Source organism: Pleurodeles waltl, chromosome 1_2 (assembly GCF_031143425.1).
Source record: "Pleurodeles waltl isolate 20211129_DDA chromosome 1_2, aPleWal1.hap1.20221129, whole genome shotgun sequence".
Lineage (NCBI taxonomy): Eukaryota > Metazoa > Chordata > Amphibia > Caudata > Salamandridae > Pleurodeles > Pleurodeles waltl.
In genome coordinates, this window is record NC_090437.1 from 1191648165 (window position 1) to 1191674045 (window position 25881).

At 46.1% G+C, this 25881-nt stretch overlaps 1 protein-coding gene and 1 long non-coding RNA gene across 3 annotated transcripts in view; one reads left to right on the plus strand and one right to left on the minus strand.

The window, feature by feature from the left end:
* Positions 1 to 25881, minus strand: part of HGFAC (HGF activator) — a 600748-nt gene that overhangs the window by 457899 nt on the left and 116968 nt on the right. The window contains exon 3 of the mRNA XM_069203474.1: positions 21078 to 21174. Within this exon, the coding sequence (XP_069059575.1) occupies positions 21078 to 21174 (97 nt within the window). The remainder of the gene's footprint in view (positions 1 to 21077; positions 21175 to 25881) is intronic.
* The window catches only part of LOC138249525 (uncharacterized), a 456612-nt gene that overhangs the window by 349476 nt on the left and 81255 nt on the right, over positions 1 to 25881 (plus strand). The window lies entirely within an intron of this gene.

Below are 25881 nucleotides of genomic sequence, written 5' to 3' on the forward strand. Positions count from 1 at the left end.
CCGTCAGCAGATGGGCTGCTGCCTGCAACTCTAGCAGCGGCCACTTTGCAGCTGAACAGGAGTAGGAAAGCATCAGCAGGAAGGGAGCTGGATGTACACTGGCATCGCAAGCAGGACCAGGCAAGAGGAGGAAGCAGTAGTATGAACTACACCAAGCTCAAGATGTAAGCAACCCACATAGCATGTTGGAGCCTCATTTGCACTTGTGCTGTCTCTTACAGCTTGCTACTTGCACAGTTAGTTCATCATGTTGCACTTGAGTGCCTGCTCCACTTTGTACTCAGCCCTCCCTCTGTACAGGCCATGGGTACCTTCTCTCATATACCATGCTACCTGACCCCATGTAAAGCTCTCTTCCCATTCCACAGTGGACTGAAGATGGCCTCGGTGATCCAGGTGAATGCGAGGGAGCGAAAAAGCCCAACAGCAGACATAGCGCTGCTTTCAATGCAGGCAGTGGTGGCTGTGGAGCTGAAAAAGAGCATTGCGGCACTGGCACTCAGGAAACAGGTAAGTGGATGCAAATGAAAACTGCAACCTGGTGCATGACAAGGAAGAAGCAGTAGAAACACCAACCACACCAAGCTAGAGATGGGACACCAGTGTTGGAACTCCTGGTAGTGCCTGTGCAGTCGCTTATAATGGCAGGCAAGCACCACTCATCAGATTGCTAGACCATTACTTTAGACTTGCTCTACCTTGTACACCACCCACTTCTCCATAAGCCATGGGTACCCACTCTCATATAATTCATTGAGCGACTTTGGTGACACTACCCTCCCCCTATATACAGGTGCCAAGTTTTACATCTTATTCCTTCTATCACAGCACTATCTAAACTGTGAACCAGCACAATCAAAACCAGCCTATGTCTCACACAGATACTATACTATTTCTTCTTCCATAGTTTACTTTTCCATTGTGATTTGCACTGCTACACTTGCTGTTCTTTACTTGCATTAATTTTACATCTCTACCTGCTGTTCCTGATTCTCCTATTGCACCAGCCTGTTTCTTTGACTCCTCCGTCATGCATCACACACTTGCTCTGTGTTCTGCATGCATTTCCCTGTTGCCTTACCATGCCCTCCAGCCTCATTTATTCTGCCCAGCACACTGGCTCCGTAGCCTGCTCCTTGCACCCGTATTCAGTCACCAAAACATGAATAGTAAAGGAACCAGGCTTAATTCTCCATCTTCTTGCTCTCTTGGACCTGGCACCACACATGAGCTGCTACTGTAAAACAGAAACGCTCAGTCAATGCCTTAAGACAAGGCAGGAGGGAACCAATGTGGTGCTGGAAGCAGACCACAACGAAGAAGTGATCAGAAACTAATTTGATGCCCTGTGCACCTGCTGTAACCACAGGGGAGGATCAATATCCAAGCCTTTTATTTCAAGTGAATTTCTTTATTTTTAAATTACAGGTATTATATTTAGGTTTTTTGGATGTGGGCTGTAATTGTTGATGCAGACATGATACCAGCTGTGCTCCAAATCCTGTCTGTAGCATCTTGAAGGTATGTGCACTAGAGTCCTCATTGCTCAGAGCAGACTCTGAAAAAGAAGTACGCAATGGATAGGAGGTGTTAAGGTGTTGTTAACAGAAGGTATGAGGTAATGCACAGTACGTTAGTGTATGCTGATGAATAAAGAAACGTTTGAATGCAGGTCCCATGTGGCATCGTTCATGGGTATGCTCCAGGGCAGGAAAAGACAATACAGCTGGTGACAAGTAGGGGATACTTGCCTGAGAAGACAACACTGTTCTCCCTGAGAGTTTGCAACAATACAGCAAAAAGCGCATGTGTGCCATGTGTGCCTGGAATCGATATAGAGTGTTTTACAACTGGCACAAGCTGAGTCAAAGCTCTGCTCCAGCCTGTACACAGCCATGGAAGAGACAGAAAACCCTTCAAATGAGTACAATTTTCAAAACGCCTGCCAAAACTGCAGAGGAGGTGGTTGATAGAGACCCTGCGCCATGCATCAAATACAAAACAATTAATCAAATGAAGCAAGAAATAACAATCGCATAAACAAGGTACAAAAGACAGAAAATTTACTCACCATCAAGGGCAATTGCAGCACACGGAGACGCATACTCTTCTTGTGACCTCTGCTTGCAGACGTTCTCAGTGCCAGTCAGCACGGCCAAAGCTGTCCAAACAGCACGTGCTCTCAATGGCAGCAGAAGGGAGCACAAAATATAATACAGCCATGTTCCTGAAGCCATTACCACCTTTCAACACTTCTAAGAAGCAAAACGCCTGTGAAGGGTGGGCTGTGTGGATTAAAAATTTGACAACCTCATAGCTGCACTAGAGGAAAAAGATGACAAGAAGGTCATCAAATATTTAAAAAACCCTGCAGGTGATGGACTGAAAGAAGTGCTGAAGAAAATCTCACATGCTGATGCAAAATCTTACCAAAAGGTAAAAGAAGCATTAGAGGCCAAGTTCAAGCAAATGCCGAATGTCGACTATGAAAGGTATATCTTCAACCAGGCAAAACAACACATTGATGAAACAAAGGATAAGTTTGTTGAAAGACTCAATGCACTCATTAAATATTGCAAGTTCTGCAACTTCACTAATAAAGAAGCCATGCATCTCAGAATCTTTGATGGTTGTATTTCGGACTTATTTAGAAAGAGCAGGCTAAGAGAAATACAGAGTCTAGAGAAAATGCTAAGAGCAAACCAACGAGCAGATAGATAAGCTGCTGATATGGAAGCAGGAATGGCACACCAGGAATCGGTGCTGACTGTGAAAAACAAGCACAAGCATAAACAGGACACACGTAGGTTGACCTCTTCAAAGAAAACAAAACGATGCCTCTGATGTGGATTTCCCCATGAAGGTAAATGTCCCGCAATGTCACAATTCTGCAAAGGTTGTGGAATAGAGAACCACTTCATAACTGTGTGTTGGGCAAGAAAACTCAAATGTGTCACGACGGCAAGAGAAAATGGCTTTGACAATGCTCTAGAAGCGTTCGCACCATGTCCATAAAACCAAAAAGCAACATCAGCTACAAAAAATAGAAACCAGGCAAAATCAATCATCATCGAGTTCATCTTGCAAACCTTCTTCTACGTCACTATCAAACACCAGCGAAGAAGATGTACGTGCAGTAATGATATGTATCCAAAGATGGCATGCACATGTAGGGTCATAGCGATAATTGGATACAAAGAAAACATTTGTGCGAGACACTATTCATGTTCTATACAGGACTTTGTCGAGTGCTTCTTTACTCAGTTTTGCCACTGCTGCAGACATGGAACTGATATTCCTCAACTAAAACCTCTGTCTTCATAAGCCAATTCCTGTTGTCCTTCCATGGCCTGGGAAAACTCAAAAAAATTAAAGTACAGCTTCAATTCAATGAAGACATTCACCCTGTTGCTCAGCAACATCGCAGACTTGCTTTCCATTTACAAGACGCTTTTGAGAAAGAATTGGAAGCCCTATTAAAACATTACATCATTGCACGCTCCACAGGCCCCAGCACCATGGGTTTCACCCATAGTAGTTATACAAAAAAAGGACTGTAGCAGAGCAGTGCGCATTTGCATTGATATGCACCAGGCAAACAAAGCCTTTGACAGGGAGAGACATCGTGGTCCACATATAGTAGACATGAGCATGCAACTGACTGGAGCCAAAATATTTTCCTGCCTCCACCTAAATAAAGGATACCATCAACTTGAGCTAGAGGAAAACTGCAGGTACTTTACTACCTTTTCAGCTCATGTTGGTTTGTTCAGGTATAAGAGACTAAGCTTTGGAGTGTCTTGGACTGCTGAAATATTTCAGGATGCCATTTGCTGAGTGATTCTACCTGTTGACATGCTTTCAATTATGTTTTTTTGGGTGAACATGCAAAGAACATGATAACGCGCTGACCCATGTGTACCAGCTACTCACTGATTCAGGCCTCACTCTGACTGCCGCAAAGTGTGAGTTTCAAAAGGCCAAACTCAACTTTTTTGGGCACATATTCTATGGGGGGATGACTCCCGATCCATACACGGTGCAAGCACTATCATCCACTTGTCCCCCAAACCCCAAGATGCCACCATGCTCAGATCCTTTTTAGGCATGCCAGTTATTGCTCAAGATACATCGGCAACTTTGCTACAGTGACTGCCCCATTGAGACTTGACAAAGTAAAATGTACCATTCCAGTGGTCTCTAGAATGCGACCAGAGTTTCAAAGACATTAAACATGCTATCAAGAATGCAAAGGAAATGGCCTACTTTGACCCCAAGTTACATACCGAAACAATGGTTGATGAAAGCCCAGTAGGGCTAGAGGCATTCCTTGCTCAGCACAGTGGTCATCCAGATGGTCCGAGACACATTGTGACCCATGCCAATCGAAGCCTGTCTGATACAGAATGTGCTTACTCTCAGCCAGAAAAGTAGAGTCTGGCTGTGGTGCGGGCCTGTGACCCACAGACCACCAGGCCTTGCTTGCAATTTTTGGGAACCTGAAGGCTATCATGCCCCCTCACATAGAGAGGTGGAGGTTAATACTCCAAGAATATGACTATGAAATTGTACACAAACCGGGGCAGGATCAAAACACAGCAGACTATTTTTTACGGGTGCTGCTGAATTGTCACAGTTTGACTTCCAAGACAGCTGAAGCATATCTCAACTTCATTGAGAACTCCAGCACACCAGCAGCTCTGTAGAACAAATTATTGCGACAACCATTGCAGATAAAGACATGAAAGTAACCAAAGATCTAATTACCATGCAATTATGGAGGAGAAAGACCCAGCCCCTGGCCAATGATTTTGAATTCCAAAAGTTCAAGAATGTACAACATGAGTTAACAGTCACCCGAGAAGGAGTGATACTGAGAGGCTTGAGAATTGTCCTACAGTAGCCTTAGGCAGCAGGTTATCGAGCTGGCCCATGAAGGACACCGTGGTGTAAATGTAAATTAGCACTTGTATAGCGCACTACTCACCCGTTAGGGTCTCAAGGCGCTGTACTCATACCACTATGGAACCCCTCCTGGCTTTTCCCTGTGAGGCACCCACTCCTGAGCACCCCCAGGGTGAAGCCAGGCATCCAAGCGCTGTTGGGGCCGTTGTGGAGATTAAGCAAGCTATTGCCCAGAGTTGGACCCATGAATTAGATTAGGCACCGAGGCGAGAATTATCTGGTCAAGGGGAATTGAGCCCAAGACCTGCCGAAGCGGGACTTGAACCCTGGTCTTGAGCCAGATCTCTGCTTCAGGGTCTGCCGCTCTAACCATTGAGCCACACTTCTCCACTATTGGTGTTGTGGTGTTGTGGTCATTAAAAGAGCACTGAGAGATCAAGTGTGGTTACCTCGGCTGGATGAGAGTGTCAAGAACAGGCTGATAACATGCCACATTTGCAGCCATTGCCGAAAGTGACACAACACCCAGTAACAATGTCTGATCCTCCTGTCAATGTGTGGAAGAGAGTTGCAGTTGACTTTTGGACCGTTACTAAATGGACACCATCTCATGGTAGTCATAGATTACTATTCACGTTTCCCTTTAGTGGAAGACCTATTCTTGACAACCCTTGACAAAGTCATAGCATGGCTTGATGACATCTTTGCAATGTAGGATATCCCCAAAATTCTCAAATCAGATAATGGCATAGCCTTAAACAACAAGGTGTTCAAAGAGTTCCTAATCTGACTGAATGTCAAACACAAAAAGAGAATGCCTCTCTGTCCCCAAGCCAATGGGGTAGTCGAATGATAAGTTGGTACCCTTAAAAGAGTCATTCAAGAAGTGTCCATGGAGGGAATTGATTTGAACCGAGCCATGTGTCAGGCCTTCTGGGCCTTTCAGTCAACTCTTGACCCCACAACTACTTCAAAGGACCTTGATTTGATCAGTGAATACTGACAAGATTTGAGACACTGACGTAGCTCAGAAAAGAAAAATTAACATGTACGCAGATCAGCAAGGCCAGGGTATTAGTCAAGCAGAAACATAGATGGAAAATGGTCACCCTTTTGCTGCTGATCCTTTACAGGTTGTGGCATGAAAAGACATATGGTGACAGCACACTCAGGACACATCACATTTCCAAATCCTACCAACATACTCATTGAGTCCTAAAACTGTAAGGGAAACAACCCAGCAAGTCGGTCCGGCTCAAGAGCATGGGCCTATGACACCACTTCCTGACCATGGTGAACCTCAATCATCTCAAACCACCCGAGCTGATAGACAAGTGAGAGCACCTTGCCAATTATTCAAGGCAATGTGATTTTGGTGATGTTGATCACTTTTTTTATTTAAGAAAGAGGGAGATGGAGAATCTTGAAGGTATTCACACTAGAACACTCATGGTTCTGGGTGGACTATGAACAGAAAGTACGCAATGGATGAGGGGTGTTAAGGTGTGGTTAACAGAAAGTATGATATAATGCACTGTACGTTAGTGTATGCAGATGAATAAAGTAACGTTTGAACGCAGGTCCCATGTGGCATCGTTCATATGTATCCTCCAGGGCTGGAGAAGATGCTACACTGTCTATAACACTAGAACTAAAATTCTCGGGGCCTTCTTTCGGTTTAGGCAACTTTTAACAATTTACTACATGTTCAAGTTTGAATTATACTCATCAGTTTGATGCTTGGGTTTGTTTGATCCACATTCATAGTGCTCCTGTAAAAACTGGGCATTAATTGCTCCTTTTTGGGTTTGGGGTTAGCCAAAACCTTTTGATTTTATTAAAATATTATGTAATACACTTGCTCAAAGAGGCTTACAGCCACCTCTCTTTACCCAGTGGTCTGTTGTTGTGTCAGTCGAATTTTGCTTCTGTCCACCACAGCATACAGCATGGAGCAATGGCCCGGCCTATGTAAGACTCTGGTTAACTACGCTTTGAGTGACTGTGTTTTACTCTTTCAAAAGGTGCACAAGGAGTTCCCTTTAGTGCCAGTGTTGCCTGATGTAATAGTAGGATGCATTTGAAGTGACCACAGGGCACATTCCAGCTTTATCAGTTCCTGTCTCCTTCCAATGCTGTTCCTTTTGAAGTGGACTGCTGCTATTTCACAGTATACCATATTGTGTTACTGGACTCGATTTCTACAATGGTTCTTTGATAAACTTTGCCCAGAAAGAAAACCAGACTTTCTGGTGTTTAATTTGGAGTGCACTTCTAAGTTTTATTTAAACATAGTTAGGGTGTAATTTGAGTTTTACTTTCTAACATTTTATACTGTTAACCCTCTTTCCTTCCTCTGTTCTCTACCTTTTCTTTCTTTCCTTCTTCCTTCTGTTCCTTTTTTTATCTCATTCTTTCTTTACTTTTTGACTTCTTTTTCCTTCTTTCTTTTTTGCCTTCTTTGTTTCTATTGTTCCTTTTTCCTTTCTTTTTTGCATTTATTTCCTTTTTTCTTTTCTTTCTTTTTCACCGTCTGTTTCCTTTTTTGATGCCTTTCCATCTTCTTTCCATTTTTGTTTCATGTTTTCTTAACATCATTCTTTCTTTTTTTCTTCTTTTTTCATTCTTTCTTTCTTTTTTCTTTCTTTCTCTTTTGCTATTGCAGCCTGACTGCAGATTTAAACTGTCAATTCGACTTGGCAATTTAATCCCCTTTCCAAGCCTTAAACTCCCTTTTATTGCATATATGTCAAACCTGAGGTAGGCTCCTGGGTAGCCCGTAGGGCAGGGCGCATTCAAACTAAAAAGCTGGACATGTACTTTTAAGTTTTACATGTCCTGGTTGTGAAAAATACCTAAATTAGTTTTTCGCCACTGTGAGGCCTACCTGTCCATAGGATAACATTAGGTTGCCTTATTACCTTTAATAAGTGCCAACTTTTGATTGGGAACAGGTAAGCAATTCCTGTTTGCCATCTATGAAATTGTAATTAAAGTCCTGTTTAATGGTGAAGTCAGATTTTAAATTATAATTTTAAAAATGCCACTTTAAGAAAGTTGGCGTTTTCCTGTCCTTGCAGCCTGTACTAGGTCTAATGACTGTGTATAGTTACAGTCTAAAGCGCCATACAAGCAGTGACATGTGTGGCAATGAGCCATAATATTTCTTGTGGCGCTAGGCGCTACACTACTATTTGTCAGGGGCGGCTCACCCCACTGCTTTATGCAGTGGACGAAAGGGAAAAATAAAATGATGATAACATTATTATCATTTTATTTTTACCCGGGAGGCCAGGTTAGGGCGGGCTGGAGGAGGAGGAGGGCTGGAGGCAGAGTGGTAAGTGCACATAAATGCTCATGACGCTTTGGCCGGCCATGTTCAGCAAGCCGAACAGTCATTGCCACTTTGCATTTCTTCACCCTGCTGTATTGAACAGCCGGGAGGAGAAAGTGCACAGGGCCCTACTCCCTGTCTGAGCCCCGAAGCAGGGCGCTCTGACCAATCACAATGCTGCTGCTGAAGTTGTGTCTTTGTGGCACCTTGTCCAAGTCCTTCAGAGGTGAGAATGTCCCCATGGCACCACGGCCTTCATTACAACCCTGGCGGTCAGTGTTTAAGCAGCGGTAATACTGACAACAGGCCAGCAGTAAAAAAAATGGAATCACAACCATGGCAGAAAGCGCCAACAGAGACAGACACTTTAACACTCCGACTGCCACGGCGGGAGCAACAAATACCACGGCGGTAACCACCACGGACAGACGGAAGACAATGTACCGCCCACTGTATTACAAGGCACCAATCCGCCAGCTTTTCCGGGGCGGTACCAACGCCAACAAAAGCACGGCGGAAACAGGACTTGAAACGGAAACCACTCACCTCTCGACACCCCACGAGGAACCAGGATGCCATGGAGCCTGAGTTACAGGTGCTACCAATGTTGGTTTACCTCCTCTTCTACCAGGAACATCAAAGATGGTGGCGACGACCACGGTGAGTACTGTACCTAGCACACAGGGGAGAGGGGGAGGAAAAAGAGAGTGACACACACATGCAACACCCCCACCCTCACCCACAACACCATACACACAAGTACATGCATCAACATTACAGATACACCCCGTAACCCTCTGGAAGAACGCAAGGACAAAATAAAATGATTGTAACGAGTGTAATCATCGAAAATCCAGATAGGGAAACAGGTCTGTAGAAGATCATTATATACAAATATGTACAGCAACTACACAAGTCCAGATAGTGTTCCATTCATTGTCCATGGACCAGTGGTCCCAAAATGCATGGGCGAAGCCCACACATGATATCTGCCTCAAAACGGAGAGAACTCTGCTGGGGCATCAGGTCGAAAAGAAATAGGCACCTCAGGGGGAAGGGGAGGGGGGGCACCTGGGGAGTGCACGGCCACAGTCTCTCTAGTGGATGGTTTTCTCCACTGGTTTTGGAGGGGGCTTTGTGCCCAGAGTGCTTCATCCTGCCAAGGACTGGGGTAGTGGATGCTTTTTTCCACTGGTTCTGGAGGGGGCATGGTGCCCGGAGTGCTTCATCCTGCCAAGGACTGGGGTAATGGATGCTTATCTCCACTGGTTCTAGAGGGGGCATGGTGCCCAGAGTGCTTCATCCTTCCAAGGACTAGGGTATTGGAGGCTTTTCTCCACTGGTTCTGGAGGGAGCTTTGTGCCCAGAGTGCTTCATCCTGCCAAGGACTGGGGTAGTGGATGCTTTTCTCAACTGGTTCTGGAGGGGGCTTGGTGCCCAGAGTGCTGCACATGGTGTGTGGCAGTTCCCATTCCCTCACCTGGGTCTCAGAGCCACGAGATTTCCTGGTAACAGGTAGCATGATACTCCATGGAGGCAGAGACACACTCCAACCTGCGGCGACTTAGCCTGGCAACTGCTGGTACTGCCAGTGCTGTTTGTGGTGCCTCATGTACTCTGTGCAGGGTCCAGGACGTATCCTGCAGCCTCGGACGACTGCCCACTGGGAATGATGTTCATGTCGGCTGTGGTGGCACTCTGTGGTAGCACTGTCTGAGCACATCGCGGGGCAGGTGGCGATGGTTGCGGCGGTGTCAGTGGCGGAGATGCTGGCGGTGGTGCATGTGTCAGCACCTGTGGAGGGAGACACCAGGACGTCTCCTGCAGCCTCAGATGGCTGCCCACTGGGGATGATGCTGGGGACTGTAGCAGAGGCAGCAGACGTGCAGGCGGGCATGCAGGTGGCAGTGCAGGTAGGCATGCAGGTGGCAGTGCAGGTGGCGATGGTTGCAGCAGTGGCCACCACCATGCAGGTTCCTGTTCTGTTTTGCAGAAGGGGTGTCACCAGTCCCTCACCCGGAGGCTCCGTGCCCTGAGCTGACGTCCCTTTAGCCGTGTGTCCCTTCCCCACCTTGGAAGTCGCTGCTGGGACCTTGGCACTGTCCTCTTTTGTCTTGGAGGAGGCCTTGCTGGGTTATTGGTGCGGCTTTTCCCTACGGCATGGGCCCCTTCTTCACCTTGGCAGGTGGCGGAATAGGGTGATCCTTGGCCTCACTAGGTGGCACACTGACAGCCCTGATGGGTGCCACCCGCGATGTTAATGGACTTGCAGGAACCACAGTGCTCAAGGATTTCGTGGCTGAGATGCTGGGCTGGGGTCTGGACGGGGAAGAGGTGTAGGGAACAGGTCAATGTTAGCCAGGAAAAGGTTTTTAGACACACTGGGACGGGAAGATGGAGGGGGTTTGTGAGTGGAGGAAGAGGTAGTGGTTGTAGGAGGTGCACGTCTGCTGAGTTTGGGTGAGGGTGCATGGGCTGGAGGCTGTTGTGAGGTGGATGGCTGTTGAGTGGGTGTGTGCCTGCGTTTGTGTACTTTGGGAGGAGGGCTCACAGACACACTGGGAGAGGACACAGGGGACGAGTAAATGTTAGTGGGGGTGGTGATTGCACGTGAGCGGTGTGTGGGGATGGGCATGCTGGTGATGGTGGTAGTGGCTGAGGATGTAGTGCATGCAGGTGTGAGTGGAGACGAGACTGGGAGGGAGGAGGAAGACGTGGAGGAGGGGGACACAGTGGAGGCAGTGGATGTTGGTGTGTCTGCATGGGGATGGTGCTTGTGTGAGTGCCTGTGGGATGTGTGGTGCTTATGTTTGCCATGTCCACTCTTGTGTGTTGATGAGTGTGCATGCAGGTCTGATGGTGTGCTTGGGATAGGCTGAGGTAGAGGGGATTGGGTCTGGGTAGTGGAAGTTGGAGGGGAGGAGGCTGGACACAGGGACAATGGCTGCCATCAGTGCCGAGTCCAGAGCCTGAAATGCTCTCTGATGGGCTGCCATGCCAGAATGAATGCCCTACAGGTATGCATTTGTTTGCTGCAAATGCCTCTTGACACCCTGGATGGCATTCAAAATGGTTGATTTCCCAACAGTGAGGGATCTCAGGAGGTCAATAGCCTCCCCACTGAGGGCAGTAGGGCTGACTGGGGCAGGGCCTGAGGTGCCTGGGGCGAAGGAGATGCCCACCCTCCTGTGTGAGTGGGCACGGGCAACTCGATGAGGGGCTGCTGGGAGGGCGGTGCTGGTAGGGGGGGTGGCAGCTGTACCTGTTGATGCGGTGGGCACCGAGGTGCCCGCCACCGCAAGGGAGCTCCCATCAGAGGAGGAGTCGCTGTCATTGGTGTCTCCTCCTGTCCCCGTCGTGGAGCTCCCCTCATCCTCCGTCCCACTGGTGCCTTTTAGACTCCATACATTCACCCTCCTGGGCCATGTGGTTTGCAGCTCCCTCCTGCTCCGGTGCCAATGCTCCACCGCCAGATGATGCTAATGCACACAAGGACAGGGTGACAAAACAAAAAGGGGAGGAAAGACAGAAGAGACACATGGTCAATGCCTGCAACAACACCACCGTTGGCAGACACAACACACATGGAGCAGCCCTATGCACTAGGCCATGCACTAACAGTTCAGGGGAAAATCACATGCCCATGGGGGACTGTGCCTAGACCCATTTGATGCACACCTGGAACAGGAGCCTGACTAGGTGTAGAGGGCCACTACCACTTTTGGGGTTGGACTGCCACTGAGCCTGCTTAACAATGGATCTACCCTGGCATGTTTGCCCTGGCGTTGGGGAACTCACAGCCCACTTCCCCCACCCAGAAACCTCATAAAGTGTGCAGAGTCAGCTGAATGAGACTGTACTCACACCCTTGTGGCTGCTGTGATGCCCTCAAGCACCCATCCAACTTAGGATATGCCACCGCCAGGATACGGTACATCAGGGGGGGTCATGATGCGACGGGAAGCCCTTCCATGTTGGGAGGCCATCCCCAGCTGGGCCTCCGCCGTCTTCTTGCTCCAGCGGCGCAGGTTCTCCCATCTTTTGTGGCAGTGGGTGCTCCGTCTATGGTAGACCCCAGGGTCTGTACTTCCTTGGCGATGGCACGCCAAATACCCTTCTTCTGGTGGGCGCTGACCTAGAGGAAAAGTGAGGTAAGAATGGATTTTACTCCCCCGTCTGGTTCATCTTACTCATTAGCCACAACCTCCCACCCTGGTCCAGAAACACATACACTGACCATACTCACATGCTGGCCTCTGCCCACCCCCGCTGTATCTTCCATCCACGCCACTCCATACATTCATGTCCCATCCATCATGCTCACAGTGTACTCACCTGTTTGTCTGGAAGACCGTAGAGTAGCGGTTACTGGGGGAGGACCCCAGCCACATGGTTGTCCAACTCCTCCATGGTGAAGGCAGGGGCCCTTTCCCCAGACACTGTAGCCATTGTCGCTTCCAGACTCAGGTCACAGCAGCACTTGCAGTTGAGGTCCTCTCCTGTTGAAGGTCAGGTATCAAGTGAGTGAACAGATAGAAAATGGCGGTCACGTACACGGCTGTGCGTACAGTCACCGCCGGCGTACATCGTCATTGGCTTCTGGAACCCATAGGGCCCAATGATAACCAATGCTGAATTGCGCCGCAGTCTTCGTCCGCCTACTGTGACGCTGCACAATGCCAGCACAGTTACCTCATTTCCCCTTGTCCCTTCTTACAGGTCAGACAGCCACCATTTCAGGGGGCCACATGGCAGGGCACCTAACTGCGTCACAGCACTTTTGGGCAGCAATATGGACATACAGCGCAACACACCGATTACATCACAATTGTTCTAAACACCCTTGGGAAACCTATGTGGTGTATGACCCTCTGCTCACCCTTCTCCTCCATAGGGCACGCCTGCTGGGGCAGATGATGAGATGGCGTCATCCTCCGGTATACAGACCCCTGGTGGACCTGTCGACAATGAAGGACAGACACATCATTATCATCTACAGACTTGATCTTGCCACAATCCATGAACTGTGTGCCCAGTTGGAGCCAGACCTGATGTCAGCTATCTGCCATCCCACAGGAATCCCCCCTCTAGTGCAGGTCCTGTCAGTACTCCATTTCCGGGCCAGTGGGTCCTTTCAAACAACAGTGGCCATGGCATCAGGGATGTCACAGCCAATGTTCTCTAACGTGTTGTCCAGAGTGTTGTCTGCCCTGCTGAAACACATGCGCAGCTACATCGTTTTCCCTCAGGTGGAGGATTTGCCCACAGTGAAAGGTGACTTCTATGCCCTGGGACATATCCCCAACATCATTGGTGCAATTGATGGTACACATGTGGCATTTGTCCCCCCGCAGGGATGAACAGGTGTACAGAAACCGTAAAAGCTACCATTCGATGAATGTGCAGATGGTGTGTTTGGCAGACCAGTACATCTCCCATGTGAATGCCAAGTATCCTGGCTCTGTGCATGACGCTTACATTTTGAGGAATAGCAGCATCCCTTATGTGATGGGGCAACTCCAGAGCCACCGCGTGTGGCTAACACAGTTACATAGGTGTCTGGGTATGGGAGAGTCCCTAAGGGTTGGTGTATGTCTAACAGTTGTCCCTCGATATTTGCAGGTGACTCTGGTTACCCCAACCTGTCATGGCTACTGACCCCAGTGAGGAATCCCAGGACAAAGGCAGAGGAACGCTACAATGAGGCACATTGGCGAACTAGGAGGTTAATAGAGTGTACTTTTGGCCTCCTGAAGGCTAGGTTCGGCTGCCTCCATCTGACAGGTGGCTCCCAATACTACTCACCGAAGAAGGTGTGCCAGATCATCGTGGCATGCTGTATGTTGCACAACCTGGCTTTGCGACGCCAGGTGCCTTTTCTGCAGGAGGATGGGCCTGATGTTGGTCTTGTGGCAGCTGTGGAGTCTGTGGACAGTGAAGAAGAGGAGGCAGAGGAAGAAGATATTGACAAACGAAACAACATCATCATGCAATACTTCCAGTGAGACACAGGTAAGAGACTGGCACTGCTCCTCTCATATCATACTACTGTAGGACATTGCATGATGCTGCCTTTTTACCTCTGTGTATGGACTCTGACAGTTCAATTTGGCTTTCCAATTTACAGATCTGGGTACCACTTTCTGCCTTCTGCTATGTTTACTGCTGCCCAACAACTGTAGAACATTGGTATGTGAAAATGAACATTGACATAGCTATTTTTCTGAGAGGTTGCAATAACACATTTGTGAAAGTACAGACTGACTCCAGATTGGTTTGTGATTCAAGGGTGTTTATTTCTGTGCTAATAAGTGGAGGGGGCTGTGCAATGGGCTGGGGTGATAGTGGAGGAATGTCCATGGTGGAGTCCAGTCTATTGGTATCACAGGTGCATTGTCCAAGGGGGCATAGGAAGTGGAGTAATGGCAGTTCAAGGTGGACAGGGTAACAGAGTGGGACAGAAGGGTGACAATCAGGAGAGTCTTATTTCCTGGCGGGGTCTTGGCAATGTTCTCTGTCTTGTTCCTGGATCCCAGAGACCATTTGCGGGCTGGTTCTCCTTCTGCAGGGGGCGGGTGCTGGTGGCCTGTTGGTCCTGTGGCGGGACCTCCTGTCCACTAGCGCCGGAGGAGGTGGAGGGCTGTTCATCGTTCAGGCTAGTATCATGGGCCTGTTGGTGTGCCACTGTGTCCCTCATGGTGTTGGCCATGTCTGCCAGCACCCCTGCAATGGTGACCAGGGTGTTGTTAATGGACTTCAAGTCCTCCCTGATCCACAGGTACTGATCCTCCTGCAGCCCCTGGGTCTCCTGAAATTTAGCCAGTACTGTGCCCATGGTCTCCTGGGAATGGTGGTATGCTCCCATGATGTTGGAGAGTGCCTTGGCCTGTCCTCCCCCTGTCGCACAGCAGCCCTCCCAGCTTCCCTGTTATCCTGTGCCTCTGTCCTCTGAACCGTGTGCCCACTGCCACTGACCCCAGGTCCCTGATTGTCTGGGGTCCCGCTAGTGGTGGACACACTGCTGATTGACGTGTCCTGGGGACAGAGGGATGGCCCGCTGGGTGGGTGCTGTGGTGGTGTTTCCTGAGGGGGGAGGTTCAGTGGTTGTTTGTGAGAGTGGCAGGGGAATCGACTGTCCCGAGGTCCCTGATGGGCCGGGCTAGTCATCTTGATCCAGGCGTGCAGAGCTGCTGTCGTCACTGTGGGCCTCTTCTGTGGGGGGACTGGATATGTCTGGTACCTCCTGTCTGGTGACGTTGGGTAGGGGTCCTGTTGGGGGGTAAATACATAGTTATTGTATCTGTGTGTGCCATCTTGTGCAATGTGTGATTTACCCTCTACTCCTGTGCTTGGCTTATTGTCTTTGGCCCTGTGTGATTGGTAATTTTGGGGCCTGGGTGAGTATTTGTACTGGACATGCTTTGGTGATGGGTGTCCATGCTTTGGTGTAACATGCAGGGCTTGGTATTGGGATGTGTGGATTGTGATAGTGGGGTATCTGTGGGGTGTTGGGGTGATGGGTGTGAGGGTTGGGCTAGGTGTTTGTGATAGCATGCAGGTAGGGTGTGAGGGATTAAGTAGTTGAGATTAGACTTACCAGAGTCCAGTCCTCCTGCTACTCCTGCGAGGCTCTCAGGATGCATGATCGCCAAGACTTGCTCCTCCCATGTTGTTAGCTGTGGGGGAGGAGGTGGGTGTCCACCGCTAGTCCTCTGTACTGCTACCTGGTGTCTGGATACCACAGAACGCACCTTCCCCTATAGGTCATTCCACCTATTATGTCATCCCCTGTTCTTGGATGCTGTCCCACTGTGTTGACCCTGTCGACAATTCTCCGCCATATCTCCATCTTCCTTGCAATGGATGTCTGCTGCACCTGTGATCCGAATAGCTGTGTCTCTACCCGAGTGATGATTTCCTCCACCATGACCCTGAGCTCCACCTCAGAAAACCTGGGGTGTCTTTGAGTTGCCATAATGTGGTGTGGGTGATGTGTGAGGTGATGTTTGTTGTGCTGTGTGATGTGTTGTGTTGGTGTTTGTTCTTTGAGGTGCGTGGATGTTGTATAAGTGATGGTGTTGTGTGCCTGTGGATGCTGGTGTTGTGTTTGTTATTCTCTCTCTCTCTGCTTCTTCCAAAAAAATTGTTTTAAGGGGTTGTGTGTGTGTGTTTTATAGTGGTGTGGGTTTGTGGGTGTGTATATGTGTGTCAGGTGTGTGTGTTTTCAATTGTCCAATGTGGTTGTGTTTTGTAAATGTGTGTGTATTTTGAGCGTGGCGGTGTGTACTGCAAATGGATTACCGCGGTTGAATGACCGCCGCATTGATTCGTGGGTTGTGATAGTGTGAGCGTAGTTCTGTTGGCGTGACGGTGTAAGTTTTTCTATCGCCAGTTTATCACTGACCTTTGTTGTGTCTGTATTGTGGCGGATTACGAGATGTGGGTCATAATACCTGTAGCGGATTTCCGCCGCGGCCACGGTATCTTGAAAGCCTTCAGCACGGCGGTAAGGGGGATTTACCGCCAGGGTTGTAATGAGGGCCCACATGTGAAATATCTCCTTTTCAAGGAATGTTCATGGCACTGGGTCACAGTTTCAAGTGAGACAAAATATTTTCCTCACTCTCAGTCAAGGCTCAAGGCAAATGTCCAGTTTCAACCTGTAATGCTGGGCCATCCATGACTGTGCAGCGGCTCTTTCATTATCCCATGCTTAGCAACAGGTTGTCAACAGGAGTGTGCACCCATAGATAAGTTCTGGACTGCCTTTCCTTTTGTGAAACCAGCAAGACACCAGCGTTCCAGGTTCTTGGAATATTTTTCGAAGTCCAACTTACAAGGAGAAATAGATATTGTCTTCATTCCTTGCCCAGTCACACTATGTTTTCCAACAGCTCCCTTCTTCTTTTTGTCTTCTTAGAGGCCAGAAGCACTCTGATGTGACAGTTGTGGAAGAACAAATTGTTTTAGGGTTGACCTACTAGTTCCCTAAACAAATCATGTTACAGTTTAAGCACAGCCCCTTCCTATCTTGCGCAACATTTCCAATGAATTATGACAAAATCAGCCCTGTAAGTCTTGTGTCCCAGTTTTCCAAAATGGCAACGGAGACACTCGATTGAGATTTCCTCTGCTTGACTCACCTAGAGAATATCTCTTCTGGCCCCTTCCTACAGGAATCCCCTTTGTAGTAAACTCAGGATTTCTCTTACATGTAAAGAGCCATCTGGCTGTTTAGGTGACCCTCTAAATGCAAACAGATGCACTGGGCTGCTTCCCTTTAATATGTAGTTGCAAATACATAAGGCAGGCGTTTCATTGTGTGTACTAACTTTTGATAAGCATTAACCTTCCTCTGACAGGAGGTTTGCAAAACAAGCAGGGGAGGCATGTCGGTACTTTGTGTGCGTATTTCTATTGTTGGTGATCTTTTACCTTAACAGATAGCTACCACACAATAGAAAATCTAAGGTTGATGACGTTCGTTATCCTGGGGGAGGCTCGGACCTGCATACCATTTAAATATATTCGCATCTTTCCTGGACTGTAGGAAGAAATATAATTATGATTTAACTAAAGAGAGCCAGCTAAGCTAGAGGGATCAGCAACCAGGTTTTAAAGTGGTTTCCAAAAAAAAATAGAAATTTACCAGCATTTCTAAAAGTCTTCATTGTGATATGTAAAATAAAAAAACATACAGACCAACTATTTTTATGTTCACCACTTATTTAACTGGATGCAAGAAATGTGTTTCTAGCACTTTCTAGTTTAAAGTTAGAAAGGGTAGACTTCAAGGCACTGCAATCTTTACTAATGTCTCAGGCTGCTGCAGCATCGAGCGGCAGTCTAGCATTGTGCCCTTATTGCCTGTAAATCCACAAATTGGTACACATTCCATGTTATAAATCTGGACATTATGCTGTGCCTCGCTTTAAAAAGGCCTATTGACAGCTGACTTACCCTGTGTTAGAACTTATAGGTTCCTAACACTGATTAACTTGACATTTCAAAACTGGAGCCTTGCTCACAGTGTGACATGGCTGCTTCTCAACCTATGTGGCAAAAGCCTCCCCGCAGCTCATAAGGGTACTTGACTTTTATACTGCATACACGCTTATGGCGGACTTACAGAACAGGGAAATACGGCCTTTCAAATACCCAAAATGTTACCTTAAGAAAGGGAATGTACCTACTACGACAGCTGTTTTGCAGCATCTCACTGTCCAAAGGCCAAAAATGGCAGATATCAATGCTCCAAGCAGTTATCACAATCCAGATTTAAACATACAAAAAACACTTTTGCAGCATCTTTCCCATTTTCATGGGTTCTGACCGAAGCTCTAAATTCTAAGTCAATGCAAATAGTGTGGTCGGTAGAATGCAATTTCTTGTACTTTTGGGGGGATGGAATCGTTATGGGTCACAGATGGTTGGATGAAGCAAAATTCTGTAACTTCAAGCTGCCCAGTCGGGTTTGTACTAATTGTCATTTATGTAGTACTGGTGTTTGACTGTGAGTTGGGCTTGAAATTAGTCCCTCCCCTCTGGAATCTCTTTGGTCTTCTCACTCTGTATGACAATGGATTGACTGGATTTATTGACTTCCTCTTCACTATGCTCTGCTGTAACATTTGAAAAATACCTGGGATTACTTCACCGTCCTCCAAATTTAACCTCTGTCTCTACCTTCACTGTGTTTGTAATTTTGTGGGATCCTTGTTATCTTAGTCCATTAATTGAGTTATTATTGCTGTATAAACTGCATTTTCAAGGAGACAGGCCTGAACCCTTCCCTCATCTTGTCCTTCGGTGGGCCTCACTGGGTCTCTAGAAAGCTTAGTTGTCCAATATAAACTCTCTGCTTGGGTCTTACCAGAGCCTTTGATCAGCATCTCACTGACCTTTCTGTGGCTCTTTGTGTTAGGGTCAAAATGTGCTTTTATGTTTTTTTCATGAGGATAGATACAGTATAAACACTTTTGGTAGCTAAGCTTTTAGGAATTAATTACTTCTGAAAGCCTGTGACACAGTGATATGAAGTGAAAGGAATATATACTGAACTATAAACATGTTTCCTGTTTTTAGGGGGGAGTACCCCATCTGACCCAATTCTTGCTTTCATCTTTTTTTTGTTATGCAGCTAATATTATAGGGATTTTCTAATCACCTTGTCTTCCACCATGTAATATTGGCTCCCCACGGGGTGACCGTGTGAAGGGAGTCGATATCATGTGATAGACCGTGTGAGGTGGTAGGTCGGCTTCCAACTTTGCATAGTTCAGGGACTTTGACATCCAAAAAAATTTCTAAGTGCGAAGGGAAAACTGTTGGCTATGATCAATATCTCATTTTTGCCCGATCCTCACTCCCTTGCTACGGAGGGTGCATAAGACAAAATCAACCACACCCCATTAACTGACATTTGTTTTTTGTTTCCATTGATTACTGTGGGGTGGCTTTTCAAAATTGTGCAACTGCTTATCTCCTTAACCATTTTTTTTTTATTTTGGTGCTTTTGTAATCACAAAGTCTTTTTCTTTTTAATTAAATGTGAGTTTAACTTATTTCTTTCTTAACTTTAGTACTGGTTTTCGCAACAACAGAGTAATATGAAGTCACCACCAATAATCCTGGTCCTGTGTCGAGCCAACCATCGTCCAGCTTCTAAACTTTCATCACCAAAAATAGGGGCCTGATTTCGATTTTGGCAGACCTATCACAATGGTGATGGATATCCCATCCACCAAAAGTTAAATCCTATTATTTCCTACAGGGTTTATATTACGGGATATCGGTCACCGCTGTGATGGAGTGACCCGTCCACCGAAATCTAAACCAGGCCATAAATGATGGTCTGACCAACCTATTGACTGCAACAGAACCCCCTTTCATGCCAAATCATGACAGGTCCCAAGTCTTTAAGGAAAAAAAATAATTAGACAATAGCAGCATTAATCTAAGATAAGTGAAATATAATCGCCACTGTGGTCAAGTTTACATTATATGAACTCTTGTAAGCTCTTCATAATAAACACACAGCCTGGCTTACAAAAAAAATTCGGGTTGGACTAGTCAATTTGAATGATACAATGATGACAGATTGGGAGCTGTTCGCGACTACATAATTGTAGGTTGAAAAGATGCAATTTTATCAGAAACAACAAGGCTCAATAGGGAACTGCAGATAAAAACAAATGTGATAATTGTACTTAACAGAGGGAATTAACTGATTTTTCTTCCATTACTATGTTTCCCAAACCCTTCAGTAATCCTTCTAGGCACTAAGGATGAAACCCCTTAAACAATTTCAGTTGTACCCAAATACAAAGATCAGTTGTACAAGCTTCCCACTACAATCCTTGAGTACTTTCTGATTCATACCACAGATTCCATGCTCATGTCTCCAGTCTTTCCCGCTCCCCCCCTTGAGGCTCCGGAATCATCGGCCATGTGCCTCATCAACTACAAGGACTTCTTTAATCAACTGTCTTGTTTCCCACTCTTTTGTTCATTTTCTGATTTATCAACTATTTGTTTTATCGTATAACATACCATGAAGCATTAAGGACCTGTTGGCTGAACGTATATGACAAAAAATGAATACCACTGGGTGAGTTAGTGAATGCATCCTGTGGAACCAATGGCAAACAAATCCTCTCTAGATAGGACATATTGCCCTCTGCACTACCCCCATTTTGTTGCTAGATGAGAAGCAAGTAGCTTACCAAACCATCCACATATTACAGAAATTTCGTGATGGTACCTTGCTAGGCAAATATCAGAGTCATGAAGAAATACTTGCAGTGCTTTATTGCAACAGCTATGAAGAGATACTTACCACTTCTTCAGAGAGAAGCTATTAGAGGTGCACGAGTAATGGATTCGGCCCCTGTGTCTGAAGGGAAATTTACACTCCCTGCCATCTTCTGTCAGCACTGAAATAGGGAGGAAGGACATTAGATGATACATATCAAACTCCCTTCTGTTGATAAACAAACAAATCAAACACATTTCATAGTTTTAAACAAGGAAATACTGTTTGTTTATATCAATATTTTTCATCGACTTCCAGAAGACCCTTTGTGTTTACTCATACCTTTTTCCCTTTTCCATTGTTCATTTTTATTTGTTTTATTTCAATAATATTTGCCATGAGAGCTTCTCCTTTTAGTGTATGAGTGAATTTACTGCAAGCAATTATTACCAATTTTCACACCACAGGCAGGTTTCCAAGTGGTGTGTGGTTGACCTCTGCCACCTTCTTGCATTTTATAGAACACTAGCACTTTAATTGCTCTTCACTTGCACTTATAGTGGAGCCTTATATTGAATATGTGCAATTCTTTACCGGCTCTCCATCCTGGGCTTTCCTGTGTGGAGTTGGAATGAATGAGATGCTGCCATGTTTTGGGCATCTTTACTATATTGCATTGTGTTTAATGCAGCATTTATTTAGCCCTTACTACCCCTTTGTGTGGCACTGAATCGCTTGCCTACATGGACAGCAAGCTACATGTGTAGGGTGTGTGATTAGGAAGGTGTTGTCTTTCTGTTTCGATCCTATGTAGGATGTGTTTTCCCGTCTTGCATGATGACTACCGAGGTGCAGTGACTGCTTATAGGGCACATTGCATAGCAGTGTAGTGGATGAAGAAGTGTGAGATAGATTCAGAGTTTATGGTTTTCAGGAAATTGGCACCCCCAAGCAGCTCTGCATGCCCCTTATGATATTTCTTATGATTATAGTCTACTTAACTGTTTACAGCATTATGTTGTCCAACATATTATTTTGCTTTACGTCTTTTGCTCCTGAACAGATGTTGTTGGAGTGATTAGCCTTGAGATCATCTACTGGGGTGGGCTTTATCAATATCATTCCACACATGAATGTCATTGTGACATTAAAAGAAGCTGTCATAGGGTGTAGCTAGTTGGATCTTGCAGTGGTGGACTAGATTAGAGTTCTCTGATTGGGCAGCAGAATGTGACAGATCTCTTCGGTTATTTATTGCCTGTTTAGTTGGTGATGGGAGGTTTATTGGCTATTTCAGTTCTGGTTGATGTACAAGCTCTGTAGTAGATTTGTCTTATGTGAATGTAAGTAGAGTAAGCTATAATTGGCTGCAGACCGCTGAATATTATAGTATTAGTGTGGACCAGAAGGATTATACATGAGTTGGCATTACAATGTACTACTCAAGCTAATCATACGTCAGCCCCTCGTAGCGTACCTGGATGTAGAAAGTAGTGTGCTGTTTGAGATGTTCCATATCTGTGGGCTGTAAACTGTAGATTGTACTTCAATGTGCTATTTCATTAACAGTTCTATCGTGGGGTTGTGGGATGATGTAGCTATCTCGGAAATACCAATTGCAATTGTATTTTCCATTTTACACCTAGTCTACATTCATCCTTTACATCTTTTATTTGACTGAAGCCACTTAATATGTGATGTGAATTACAAAGGACACCTACAATCATAAGTAGAGGGAAATATACAGATATACTGATATTTATTTTTCATATTATTAAACTTACTTTGTACAAGTCTGGGCGAATCACAGCTGGTGCTAAAACCCTTTATAGCTAGTTTGTGTTTTGTTCAGGAGGCTAGAGTGCTATAGATAGATAGTCCAGGAAAAGACAGATCTTAAGACAAACCACAAAATTACTACTTCTGTTATACTACGAACAGGACGCCAGACAGTTGTAAATGTGGTGTCAGAGATATATAAGAGCTGGAATAGAATATAAACTCCGCACATAAAAAGATAAGCCTGTCCTACTTTTTTGTGTGTAGTTCTCCTACCCGACTGCAGAGTCTCTGCCGTTGTAAAATGACTATTAGTAAAATTAAACTTGTAGTTTGTGACTACCCAAAAAATAGTAAACTTATACAAAAGTGGAAGTTCATCTTTGTGAATAAGGCCCTCAGTGACTCCTACCCACTGGAACTGAATGCAACAGGCGCATGGGGCGCTGTGAAGTGTACAAACAGACAAAATAAGGCAACCTGAGCAAAGTTGTGTAAAGGTGTGGACACCACAGCATCATGACAAAGAAAGGCTGTTGGAAGATGTTTTGAGGGAAATGCACGATGAAGTATCAGGATCATAAATTGTAAATGAAGAGAAATGTGCATGAAGTGGCAATAGAATAACAATTCTTTTGTTTTGTAAACATTTTGAAATGTTGAAATTAAATACAATGACGGTAGTTTAATGTCATTTTTTCAATATTTTTGACATTTGCCTAAGAAGTATAAATATGATTTTTCACTATGGTTTATGCTCATTTTAGGTCATTGCCTGAAATCTGAAAATATTTCTGCAGGCTTTTACATATTTTTCTGCAGATTTACACCGCCATATATTAACCCATCAGTCAAGAGAACATCTCCATTGCCTACTCTCTCTCCTTGCTCTTGCCCGTGTCATTTTCCTCTGCCTGCCCTGATCTTTGTTAAGTTAGCACAAAATGCTGAGTCAATGCCTCAAGGCTGGTGGGTTTCCTAAGTAGGACATTGATAAATTGGAAGGCACTGAACTGTACACAGCAAACAGGGATAACATGCAATTACAATTTAAATGCAGTGGAATGGGCATAATCTGTGCCATCTGCCACATTTTTAATGTATGTTTACAGATGAATGACGTTAACGGGCTGCAGAAGTTAAATATGTATCTCTTGTGAGCACTGACATCCATAACATTGACAGCAACGAAAAACCTGAAGAGGTATTTGAACATTTATTTTGGGTGAAGCATTATATCAAAATACTCTTAGATTATAACTCTAAAATACCACTGACAAATTATTACCAGCACCACGATGGAATTTAGCAAGCACAGACCTCAAACTATCTGAAGCCTGTGTGGCACAGTTTGCTTGACCAATCTGTAGGTGATGGTGTTTGTGCTCTCTGCTTAGTATAGTTCCTCATGGCTGTTCACAGAATGGGCAAAGCCAGCTATTCACCCAAACACCTTTATCATAGAGATTACCAACTACCCTACTAGCCTCAGCCTAAGGCTCTCCCGAGAGAACCAGAGAGCCACCCCGGTGTGAAGGTCATAGTATCCACTCCCATTAAGGACTCCACATTCTGGGAAACCAGGTAAGATGAGCTGGGTGGGCAAGAGTGGTAAAAAGGGTGGCAGCTGGGTGAAGAAGACGAGCCATAAAGGTGCAAACATGAAGAGCAGAGGAGCAGTGTCATCTTAAGTATGGTAGATGTCCCCTGCAAGGCATGCTTTAGGGGCCCTGTAGGAAGCTCTCTCTCTATATAGTGCACTAAAATGAAGTTCACTGTGCAGGAGTCCAGTGGATCCCTAATTGGTTTTGGAGTCCAGTGAATCCCTAATTGGTTTTGCAGTGGCAAAAGTAGATAGGACTAATGCTCTATTTTGTGGTAGTGTGAGCAAGCAGTTAGGCTTATCAGAGGCTAGTGCTAAGCATTTGTTGTATTCACAGAGGCACTAAATGTGACACACACTCAAAGAATACATCTGAGACTGATTAAGAAAAGGAACAGTTCTTTTTATATGTGTTTCAAACCAAGAACTTTGTAATCAGGTCAGTAAACTTTTAAGCATAAATACTTTTCAGTTTCAGAAATCAACACAGTGCAATTTTCAGAGTTCTCTTAATATTATCCTATGGAGGAAAACCAATGTTCAGCAAACACAGGGTTAACAACGACTTACGAGGTCGAGCTTAGGAAGCAAAGGTAAGTACTGGGCACTGATCAGCACCACACTAACAGGTCACATCAGGTGGCACTGGGGCGGCCGGGTGCAGGGGTGCAGTAAGGTGCCGGGTGCCCAATGGTTCTTTATGGGATTTGAACCTTGTGACAAAAAGGCTGCAATCTCTGGCTAGGAGGTCAGTCAGGGACAACAAGCAGGTAGAAAGTAGACTTGGGGTGCTCAGGGATGTAGGTGCACATTTGGTTGTCTTCCCCTGTGCCCAGGGGTGATAGATGCAGGGGTGTCTTTAGGCATCGGTTTTCTCATCCAGGAACAGTCGTGGTCAGGGGGTCAGGCATGTTAGGGCTGCAGGCGTCGTTCGGGAGTTCGGTAGGGGTGGACCCAGGGTGGACTTGAGCTCTTAGGAGCCAGAGGACATCGTTGACACCAGTGACCTACATCAGATAGGACAAGTGGTTTTTAGAGTTGTTGGGTTTTCTCTCACCACAAGGCTGTGGGAGAGGAGGCCTGCATGCAGATGCTGCAGGCATATCGGGTGAGTCCAAGATGAGTGAGACCACACTGGACTGTGTCATTGGGCAGCTCGGGATCCACATTGGAACCATCGGTTGGCTTCACCACGGGTTGTGGATGTCGGGTGCAGTGGTCACTTCTGTGTCGGGATTTTGGGGTTCCAGCAGCTGCAGTCTCTTTTCCTTGCAGTTTTTTCTTGCAGAGCAGGCAGCTGCTCACTTGAGACTTGAGTCTTTATTGAAGGCTGGACAAGCTGGCTTCTTGGGCAGAGTCCTTTGAGGTCAGCAGGCAGTCCGGGGTGGTCAGCTGCTTCGTCTTTTCCTCATCTGCGGGTGCAACTCTTCTTTGTCCTCGTCTTCGTATGTCATTAGAATCTGAGTTCTAGAGTTCAGGGTTGCCACCTAAATACTCAATTTAGGG